This window comes from Micropterus salmoides, unplaced genomic scaffold (genome assembly GCF_014851395.1).
Source record: "Micropterus salmoides isolate LMB-PRFRI ecotype aquatic unplaced genomic scaffold, ASM1485139v1 Ms_hic_scaffold_558, whole genome shotgun sequence".
Lineage (NCBI taxonomy): Eukaryota > Metazoa > Chordata > Actinopteri > Centrarchiformes > Centrarchidae > Micropterus > Micropterus salmoides.
Window position 1 is genome coordinate 13,252 of NW_024044302.1, and position 11,655 is coordinate 24,906.

Genomic DNA, 11,655 nt, shown 5'->3' on the forward strand with positions numbered 1-11,655 from the left:
CAAAAAGTTGAATCTAATCTAATCAGAAGTGGTACTAAAGGAAGAGCCCTTTGTCATTCCCAAATTCCCAAAGTGACAACAGCTGCAGCGAAGAGGCAACCGCAAGACCAAAAAGGGAATAGTTTTGCATTCACTCTCTCCTTAACCTTCCCTTCCCCCGTCCGTAATTTTGAGTAGCACTATTGGCATTCATTAATTTAGTCTGAATCGAATGTCACACAAGAAAGAGACAAAAATAAGAACCACAAATACAAGTTTTATAGAAAGTAGTGATAGTATAAAACTAAACTTTTTTATAGAAGAACCTGCACAGAGAGATGAACTTCATGAGGAAAATGTTTATAGTCATTTACCCAAATGAACTTATTAAAATGTGCATAAGGTGAATTATTGTCACAACATATGGTTCCTTAAGTATAAAAGAAAAAAGAGGCAGGTACAGGGTAAAATTTTAACAAGTGAAATGAAATAGAAACAAATAAAACTGTTAATTTCTTTGCTTTGCTGAGTTTGTTGTAACTCTTTACAAAGGCGCTGCATTCAGGAACAGAAGCAGAGTCAGATCAATATTTCTTCTTTAACAGATCAATTTGTATGTTTAAGTTTCTTTAAAAAATACATGACATTTTAAAATGTTAAAACATTCGCCTTTTCTATGATACACGACTGTCAACGCAAACATTTAAAATGAATTACAACAACACCACATTTTAAAACAAATAATATATAATAAAATATTCCAGGCAGAAGCTCCACTCAGGATGAAGGCCGACTCCAGCAGTGTCTTCGTCACCACTTGAATCTGATGTACTTTTTTGGTTTTTCTGAATATAGGAAAAAGAAAACAAAGTTTAACAAGCAAGAAAATTCATGCGTGAGCAAAACTCTTTATAGTTGATAGAAAAATAAGATTATTTTGTTAATTTACTGTAAAATATGGTGGTGGATGTTGAGAAAAGGCCATTTCAGTTTAAAAAAAATAAATCCTGGTTAGTGTTTTATAGCCAAACAAACAGCTTGTGGCACACATTCAAGACCCGTATGCGTGCTAATGTAGCATGTTAACAAACCACTTTGATCTTCACCCGGATCACCGAACAAACTAATGCAGCAAGTGTGAAAGAGCAGATGTGCAGCTGCTGGCTGTGTACCTTCAGGGACGAAGTCCAGCGTGGTGAGACGATTGATGCGAGTGGTGTTTGTGGCTTCTTTCCACATGTCACCTGGCAAGAAGGAAGTTTCAGTGAGCGAGGATTATTGCACAAAAACATTCAAGCTAAAAGAAAATAAATTCACCCTCAGAGCCCACATTCCCACCGCCTGCCTCCTCCTCCTCGTCCACTGTGGGAGAGGAGTAAAGGCATATTCAAATCTGCGTTGAGTCTAGCCAACGGCCATAGCAAGCATTTATAACGGTGTGTTGGTGTCTGCGTCGCTCTGCCATTACAGTGCACCACAAAAATGTTCCAATGTGTCTGAGCTTCTTCTTCTTCGTTGGCCATTACAAACAATGTTGAACAGCAGCTACTTTTAGTGAAATTACTGAAGTGCAGACACGAGAGAAGGCGTCAGAGGAGATGGTGTGCACGACCCTTGACCCGGCTGAGGCAGAAGGAAAACAGTGGAAATTAGTAGGAGGAAATGTGAAGATACAGAGTCATTGCGAGGTGTAGTTACATTTATGGGGAAGTGCTCGTCAGGCTACGGTGAATGGCACACAGCCTTAAGAAGTCCCATTTTTAATACAAATGTGTTTCATTCCTAATCAGTCAAACATGACCCTGAAAATCAGTCTCTGTCAGGTAAAAACTACATTTTGAGATGTATTTTATAATTATATTTTACATTTTCCCTACAACATTTATTACCCACACAAGAAACTGATGAACTCACAGGAAAATATCAATTAATGCAGACACAAGCAATCATTACATTCACTGGTTTCACTGATTTACACAAATAGATGAAAATAATTATCAACTATTTTGATAATCGATTGATTATTTGTAGTCGCTTTTTAATCAAAAAATGTGGAACAATTTCTGGTTTCAGCTTCTTATTTGTAAATATTTGCTGCTTTTCTTTGTCATTTCCGATGTCTTGGTGTTTTTGATTGTTGGTTGGATAAAAGAAGCAATATGAAGACATCACTCTGGGCTCTGGGAAATTGTGGCGGGCATTTATTTATTTATTTATTTATTTATTTGACAGGAAGAAACTAATATTTTGTAATAAATGAAAAGCAATAGCGCTGGCAGTGGTAGCTGCCCGGCCTTATCATTATTTTGATATTTCATCACATTAAATATTCAAATATAAATTCCCGCTGTGCTGCCATCATCAGAAACTGAAGTGGCTTCAGGTGACGCCTGAGAGGACATCTTATTTTACCAAGAACATGTTTCCTCAATTCCTCTCTCCTCACATTTTAGTCCTTTCTATGTAAGAAGAAGATAACGAGCACACCTATAGTCGTAGCAAAGAAAGATAAAAGCAGAATTTATACTTATTTTGTAGTATTTATTTTCCTTGGTATATACACTGATCAGACATAACATAATGGACCGCCATCCCTTTTGCCGCCAAAACAGCCCTGACCCGTCGAGGCCTGGACTACCTTTGACGGGTACTGACCACTGCAGACCAGTCACAGTTTGGTCCTTGTCAAAGTTGTTCAGATTCTTACGCTTGCACATTTTTCCTGCTTCTAAACACATCAACACCGAGGACACAACGTTCACCTGCTGCCTGATATATGGTGTAGTAACGAGATAATCAGTGTTATCCACTTCACCAGTCAGTGGTCACGGGTCCTCAGTAAAAACGTGTGCAAACTTGATGTCACCAGCAAATTGGCACGTAAGCTGATCTACTAACGGTCTGTCTTTCAAAAGTGCAAGATAGCGCCTGTTGTTCATTTACTACTTTTGCCTTAATGCAGTCTGGGGCAAAGTAACGGGAGGGTAACATGCAAATACATGTGTTTACTACACGCAGTGTGACCTAACAAGCCTAAAAGCAATTTCATGTGAGTGCAACAGCTTCTGTATTTAATAGGTTTGAAAGGAAGGTGCAAACCGCCAAGTGTTGCAGAGATGGCTGCTGATTTTGTTGCCTGAAGGAGACACAGCCGTAATGAAATAAAACGTAGAGAAATTAACAATATTAGATAATTTTTCTATATCCAATATATAGAAATACAAATATTTTATTTTATTCGATGAACTATATGAATAGAATATTTTTTGTATCTTCCTTTAGCTTTGGCGATACTGTTGTTTTAACGTTCATGCCAATAAAGCAAATTTCATTTCGACCTGACTTCTGTTCTACGTGAGATGGAGGAGTTTAGAAAGTTGCTTGGCGCTGCGGAAAGAGCCCCCAGCTGCAGTAGTGCACGGATCACGCGTAAAATCCCTCCAGCCAGAGGGAACGATCACTAACTGTTCGGGGCGTAATAGCGACACAAGCCTTTGTAGGGATCAGAGAGGGAATGGGGGCGTTGGGGCGTACAGGGACAGCGACAGGAGATCTCGGAGCGAGCGGGCACGGTGCGCACGGTCGGTGATCGTTCCCTCTGGCTGGATGAAGCGCGATCTGCTGGCATTTCCTCGCGTCATTCCAGCGTGCTGTAGCTGTTTCTGCTGGAGTTTCCCAAAGCAGTTTTTCAGGTGTGCTGTCCCAAGTACTTAGTGGGCCGGTACAGACAATTTCCACATCCTCGGGACGCACTGAACGAAACAAACCAAGGTTTTTACGCTGTGGCGGCTTTTCCTCCCGACTCTCCATGGCGGAAACACGCAAAGCCCTCATTTAAATACTCCCTCCATTGTGTTTGCTCCTGTTGTCATCTACGAATTAATTCTTAGTAAGTCACCTGTAACGGGTACTAAAATTACACGTGCAATATTTTAGAATTCACACACAATTTAGCACTCTTTATTCAGCTCTTAATGTTTGGGCTGATCGGGTAAGATACTTTAAGTTTTAGGAATTAAAGGAAGGTTTTAAAGGAGGCATTTACCTGCGATATGTATGTTCTGGTTGGTTCTGGCTTTGAGTGACAGTTTATTTGTTCTGGAGTAACCTGACGAGGGGGAGGGTCCAGACTCGTCACTCGTGGGATCCACCTCCACCTGACGATGACGCCGGGACTTGGAGGCCTGAGATAAAAAATAATGTGTTTTTGGATGATTTGAAAGGTATAAATTTAACAAAACGCATTTTTTGCAAGAATATAAAATGAGAAACAAACCTCTGCTGCCTCTCCGTATGCTTTTGACTTGATGGAGGCAAGGAGCTCAGCTCTCCTGGAGGACTGAGGACACAAAACTGGCGGTGAGTCAACAGCGCCACTCTAGCGGACAAACTAATCATTACACCTTTAGGTAAAAGCTGAAGGACTTCATGTATTTAACGTCCTGCAGGAGACGTGGTGTGCACCAGTGATACTCTAAATGCTTCTGATGACCTCCAGCTTCAACTGAGTCACACGTAGCGTCGCTCACCTCCTGCTGAGACGACGCTCCCTCATCGTCGTCTTCATCTTCAACCTTCCCATCCTGACAACAAAAGACACGTCATGGCCGCACATCAACAGTGGTGAAAAAAAAAGACCCGGCTGTATGAAGAGAAACTTCACTGTAACAAAGACCTGCAGAAAAGTCTCACCTTCTTTTGCTGCCAGTTGTAGAAATCCACCACAGAGCTGCGCAGCTGAGGGACGAGCTCATTACGGAGCAGGTTGACGGACGAAACCGCCGGTTCTGACGTCGAAGAGACAGACGCCTTCAGCTTCTCATAGAGCTCATGAATGTTGGACAATTCCTGCAAGAAGACAAACGGCTCAACTTAACACTTGATGAAAAATTCCCTTTAAAGTGCCAAGAGTCGAGGGGGCCTCGGCTCACCTCCAGCCGCTCGATGTTGATCAGCTCCTGTGGACGAGACGCTCGCTCCATGAACTCTTCACACAACGCCGTCCTCTCCACCTTCCTCTTCTTCTGGAAGGAGAGCTGGACGGAGAGGAAGAGGAGGGAGAGACAAAGGAGAAGCACAAAGAGGCGAGTGTGAACTGCAAGCTAGAAGGGATTATATGCGGAATCTAAAATCATATTGATGATTTTTCTCAGAACCTGTATTTTGTCGTTTGTTGAACCCGTTTGAAATGACAAATATCTCATTTCTAATTGGTAGCTGAGCAACGTACAGTGAGGAAAATAAGTATTTGAACACCCTGCTATTTTGCAAGTTCTCTCACTTAGAAATCATGGAGGGGTCTGAAATTGTCATCGTAGGTGCATGTCCACTGTGAGAGACATAATCTTAAAAAAAAAAAAATCCAGAAATCAAAATGTATGATTTTTTTAACTATTTATTTGTATGATACAGCTGCAAATAAGTATTTGAACACCTGAGAAAATCAATGTTAATATTTGGTACAGTAGCCTTTGTTTGCAATTAGAGAGGTCAAACGTTCTCTATTGGGTTTAGGTCTGGAGACTGGCTAGGCCACGCCAGAACCTCGATATGCTTCTTACAGAGCCGCTCCTTGGTTATCCTGGCTGTGTGCTTTGGGTCATTGTCATGTTGGAAGACCCGGCCTCGACCCATCTTCAATGCTCTAACTGAGGGAAGGAGGTTGTTCCCCAAAATCTGGCAATACATGGCCCCGGTCATCCTCTCCTTAATACAGTGCAGTCGCCCTGTCCCATGTGCAGAAAAACACCCCCAAAGCATGATGCTACCACCCCCATGCTTCACAGTAGGGATGGTGTTCTTGGGATGGTACTCATCATTCTTCTTCCTCCAAACACGGTTAGTGGAATTATGACCAAAAAGTTCTATTTTGGTCTCATCTGACCACATGACTTTCTCCCATGACTCCTCTGGATCATCCAAATGGTCATTGGCAAACTGAAGACGGGCCTCGACATGTGCTGGTTTAAGCAGGGGAACCTTCCGTGCCATGCGTGATTTCAAACCATGACGTCTTAGTGTATTACCAACAGTAACCTTGGAAACGGTGGTCCCAGCTCTTTTCAGGTCATTGACCAGCTCCTCCCGTGTAGTTCTGGGCTGATTTCTCACCTTTCTTAGGATCATTGAGACCCCACGAGGTGAGATCTTGCGTGGAGCCCCGGTCCGAGGGAGATTGACAGTCATGTTTAGCTTCTTCCATTTTCTAATGATTGTTCCAACAGTGGACCTTTTTTCACCAAGCTGCTTGGCAATTTCCCCGTAGCCCTTTCCAGCCTTGTGGAGGTGTACAATTTTGTCTCTAGTGTCTTTGGACAGCTCTTTGGTCTTGGCCATGTTAGTAGTTGGATTCTTACTGATTGTATGGGGTGGACAGGTGTCTTTACACAGCTAACGACCCCAAACAGGTGCATCTAATTTAGGATAATAAATGGAGTGGAGGTGGACATTTTGAAGGCAGACTAACAGGTCTTTGGGAGTCAGAATTCTAGCTGATAGACAGGTGTTCAAATACTTATTTGCAGCTGTATCATACAAATAAATAGTTAAAAAATCATACATTGTGATTTCTGGATTATTTTTTTTAGATTATGTCTCTCACAGTGGACATGCACCTACGATGACAATTTCAGACCCCTCCATGATTTCTGAGTGGGAGAACTTGCAAAATAGCAGGGTGTTCACATATTTATTTTCCTCACTGTATATATGATTTACTTAAAGCATGTGTTTTTAAACCTGGGGCCCTATTTTCACATATTTCTCGTGAGAGGCGAGTTGTTGCAGGAAGACGACGTTGGAAACGAGGGAGAGGAGTTTGTTTTGTGCGTAGAGGAGCTGCTACCAAGACTCTTTCCCCAACTCGTCTCCCTCGTTTCCACCGTCGTCTCCCTGCAATCGCCTCTCACGAGATTTCAGAGCGAGACTTGTCCTTGAGTTCAGTTTCCTGTTGAAAACAAAGGGTGTCCCCGGGCGTACCTCGTAGGGATCCTTTCCATGATGTTGTCATGGAACAACAACAGCTGCAGGCTGAAGCATCTACTGCACGGATTCAAAACAGCACCTTGACATTAATATTAGTGACTGACTGTAATACTGCAGCTTTGGCACCTACTGTGCTCTACTGTATTTATGTAAAGTAAAATTCATTAGATGTCTTTATAATCTGAATCATGAAATAATCATCAATCCGTCTTCTTTCTCTTCATCAGCCAAAAGGATGTTTTATTTTTCGTTCAAAGTGCACGTCGGGTCATTTTTTTTACCTCCACAGCTGCACAGTTCTCTGTTGACGCCTTTGAAAAACAGTTTACGACTCTTTTATTTAAGCTGACCTTTGTCACGCCATGTGCTATCTTAAGCAGTGGTTCTAAAAAAGGGGTCCGGTGACCCCCCCAGGGGTCCTTGAGTGGACTCCAGGGGGTTACCAGAAAAAAGGGAATCATTTATTTTCACTCTAATTCCTTCTATAAGTAAGACAGTGACAGAATGTGTGATTATTGTAGTCATGGGTTTCATCTACTTTCTGCAATAAAACATCTAAAAGCAAAAATCCTATCAGAGGAGCGAACCTTTGGACAAAATCTTATCAAACGGGGGTCCGTGGTCTAATTTGTGTCACTTTAGGGGTCCTTGATGTGAAAAAGTTTGATCTAATGTTTGCAAACCTGTGTGTTTTTGTTGCCTTTGTTTTACTGACTCACTTACTATTTCACAATTTGAATGATTTAAAAGATGTTAAATAAACTTACAGTTACACTTGTTCCTGCTCTTTCACTCACACAGTTTAATTGTCTATTGGTGTTATTTCTATCAGTCGCATTCCATGACACCTGAAATACATCTATAATTGGAGCAGAAGTTATCGGGCGTTTCTAGTTTTATTATTCCTAGACACAAATAAATAGAGAATATGCATAACTAGTAATCGCCATCTCCTCAAAATGACGCTGGAGTGACCACGGTGGTCCCGATCTTTTCATCTCGCTCTCTCAAATCTCTGTTTTGAGGGAGCGGAGACGCAAGGGAGGGAAGCGAGGAGGAAGCGCTCTGCGTCAGACAGTCAGCCTGAGACAGAGACACAAGGGGACTACGGGTCATAACTCACCTTGTTTAAAGGGTACACCGAATCTCCAGCGCACACACATGATATTCAGAGTTTTAGGTGAATATAAAATCTGTGCGTTGATAGAACAGCTCACCAGAGTGGGCATGGCGGTGAAGTGGAAAGCTTTGCGGAACATCAGCTGTTGGAGGACGTAAACGACGTCGAGGTGCTGGGCGTCCACAGCGTCCTTCTCAAACTTCTTCACATCCTCCCAGTCCTTCAGCGCCAGGCGGATCTGAAACACAGAAACACAAGAAGAGCTTTCAATTTGAAGTCGGGCTTCGTTTGATGTATTACCGACCCTTTTATAGAGCTTGTAGCTGTGTTGTGGTCTCTGACCTGCTCCGGGGGCGAGGCGGTCTGACACTGATACAAGCTGTGCAGCAGATAAAGTCCTCCAACTCTGATCTGGAAGCTGAACGGAGGCAGTAGGAAGCTGCAGGCGGTGTCCAGAACCAGCCGACTGAACGCTCGCTTCTCATGCTTCACGGTGCCGCTGCAAAACAGTAAGATGTAATGTTAAAAGCTTGTCTGCAGCGCGTATTGAGCAGGAACTGTCACTCAGCATAACGGTAACCTGTCTCATAACAATGATTTCTCAAATACGTACTGCTAAGTTATAATTATGAGCAATATTGAACTTCTGAAAGTAAAGATTAAAACAATGTGTCACAAATGATAATAAAATGTAAATAAACTCATGAAAATATGACAAAAACTAAAAGTTAGATGTAATATGCTGACATTATTTATCAATTAACCGTTTACACAATGAGCAGCAAATGAATAGTCCACAATAATGATATCTTATTAATTCTTTATGTCATTTATCGAGAAAAACATTGACTGGTTTCAGCCTAAAATGTGAAGATTTGTTAGATTTATATATTTTATATCATTGTAAACTGAACTATAACTGTTAGTGTTTGGGCTTCCGGGCATTTTCTGAACAATTTTCCTCGTTCAGAAAATGAGAATAAACTAAACAAAGTTTATGAAAATATTCTTTTGTTAGTGTGCACCTACTAGAAGATCTGTGAGAACCGCATTTCCCTCCATATCTTGGAGAAAATCTCGAACCGGACGGACTCTGTTCGCTGGAAGCGGCTCAGCAGCTCCTCGCAGTCGGATTTCACCTGTTTCCTGCAGTGATCCATCTTCCTGCTGCCTCCTCGGGCCGCTGGGCGTTAAAACAAAACCTCAACAATCACATTTCACCCGTTTGCTACCAGCAAAAAACAAAAAACCCTACAGACACAACATCCAAGATGTAAACACACGATTCAACACCGACAGTCGACGCTTTAGCGCGTCATCAGCACGCGTCTTCGCCAGCGTTAGTGATGCCTTCACTTGCCCCATATAGAAATGGAAATATACAATATTACACGTGGAGGTAAATACACGTGGATTAATCTACGCACTGCCCCAATTATATTCAATTATAACATTTAACGATGATTTTGTTTCGTTTTTCCTGATATTTGTGTGTAAATATTTCAGTTTAATAGAATAGCAATAAAATCTTGGCTAAATAAATGCTTTTGTTGTTTTGTAAAGATTTAGGACTTTATTAATCCTACAGAGAGTATTTTATTTTGACAGGAAAACATTTTAACCTGATAGTAGTAGTAGTATACTTTATTGTCCTCGAAAGGAAATTTGTTTTGGACTGCATGGTTGCTGCATGTACATAGAAATATACAATATACAAGTATAAAAAGTATAAAAAGAGGAAAGACAATTTAATAAAATTAATAAGATAGACTGTTATTCAACATACATGTAGACACAGGAACAAAAGAATTTTTATACCGGTTTAGTTTGCACAGTGGAACTCTATATCTTCTGCCGGAGGGGAGCAATTCATACTGAGAGTGCAGAAAGTGAGTTTGGTCCCCCCAATTTTCTGCACCTGATTTAAAGTGCTATTCTCAAATAACTCTCATTTCCAACTGTTTTAAGTGCTGACAACACCAGATGTGACAATTTGGATTTTAGCTGTATAGATAGGTTCCCAAACCATACTGTAACACCATACTTAACAATACTTTCTAAAACAGCCTTGTAGAACAGCATCATAATTTTCTTTGATGATGTTTTATGTTAAGAATTTACCAATTTTTGGCAAAATGGAAGACTAATTTAATGTATTATTTATATATTATACAGAAATATCTCTGTATAAAGTGACTAAATTCATTTATCACTCAGTTGTTACACAACAATATAGTATTTTGTTTTATATGTGTTCAAATTAATTTTTGTTGGCTAGACGATTATCGAATTTAGACTGCGGTCAAGCCAGCCCCTGTTTTGTTTTGCGATGCATGTATTTTCTAGGCATTACGGTAACAATGTGTGTCAGCAGATTGCACAATAAAAGCGACCTTTGGGTTGAACATAAAGGAACATTTTATCAGTGTGGCAGAAATGAAAGATGAAATGAAATAAATAAATGATTAAGACTACACAAGTATCTAAAAAATATTTTCATTGAATTCAGATTGACGTTTAAAGAAAACCTCACTTCACAGCTGGGGGGTCGCAGACCACCTCAGTGTCCCTCAGTCAAAATCTGATAAATGCCAGCCTTATAACTTGTCTTATATTTCACCTTATTTTGTTTTGGTTGTCGAATGAAAAGCACATTTTTTGTTCATTAAAATAACATCATAATGATCAGAAATACAGTGTAGACATTGTTGTAAATGACTGTTGCTGCTGATTTGTAATGGAATATCTACAGAAGCGTACAAAGGCCCGTTATCAGCAACCATCAGCCCCGTGTTCCAGCAGCACGTTGTGTTTACTAATCCAAGTTCTCGTACAATGCTCTGTAGATTACTGCTCCCTTCAGCGCAAACTGGCTCTAACCAGAATAGAAAGAAAGGCCCTGGTTATTTGCCAGGTACATTTTCACATACGATGAGGAACTTGCCTTGGTATATTTTAGTGCTTAACAGTACACGTGAACATAATATAGAAATATAAATATAGAAAAAGCAGATTAAAAAAGAGATTAAAAATGAATTAGTATGCTACGGAAGCCCTAAGCGGCCATCGATTCATATTTTTATTTACTCCGTTTTCCCGTGATAGTTTTCTCGTGATCTGGAGATAACGAAGCACAGCTGGTTACAGAGGTCAGAAGGAGCGTTTCTTTACGATACGTTCATGTCATTTCACTGAGTCAACAGTTATCTCAGACTTGCATCTCAAAGATTGCAGGTTTGAGCCCTTTTAAAAACGTTTTTTTTACTCTTTTTTGTGTTTTTGTTTAAATCATTCTCTTCAACAAAGTTGTTATCAAGAGATTCAGGGGAATCCAAACACACTATTTCAAAGGTTCTGAAATAGCCGTCAGGAAACGTGTAGTTAAACGGATTCCCCTGAATGAGAAGCGGATGAATTGAAGTCCATAGGTTGATGAATGTGGACCAATCGCGGGGGATGCACACACTTCAGCACGTGATTTATTGTGAATATGTGAATCAGTCATCTGCATAACAACTTTGTTGAAGAGGAATATGAAAAAGATTTTTTTTTAAATGTTGGTCTTCCACAAG

The 11,655-nt window shown here is 40.7% G+C and overlaps 1 protein-coding gene across 1 annotated transcript; it reads right to left on the reverse strand.

Moving 5' to 3' along the window:
• Window positions 1–236: 236 nt before the first annotated feature.
• Window positions 237–9,381, reverse strand: LOC119889606 (snRNA-activating protein complex subunit 1-like). The gene is made up of 10 exons (XM_038700446.1): window positions 9,113–9,381; window positions 8,426–8,582; window positions 8,181–8,321; window positions 4,911–5,015; window positions 4,672–4,827; window positions 4,509–4,562; window positions 4,256–4,318; window positions 4,025–4,163; window positions 1,152–1,223; window positions 237–824 (listed from the first exon to the last, which is right to left on the reverse strand). The coding sequence occupies exons 1-10, from the start codon at window positions 9,241–9,243 to the stop codon at window positions 790–792; spliced, it is 1,053 nt and encodes a 350-aa protein (XP_038556374.1). The 5' UTR covers window positions 9,244–9,381; the 3' UTR covers window positions 237–789.
• Between the last annotated feature and the right edge of the window lie 2,274 nt (window positions 9,382–11,655).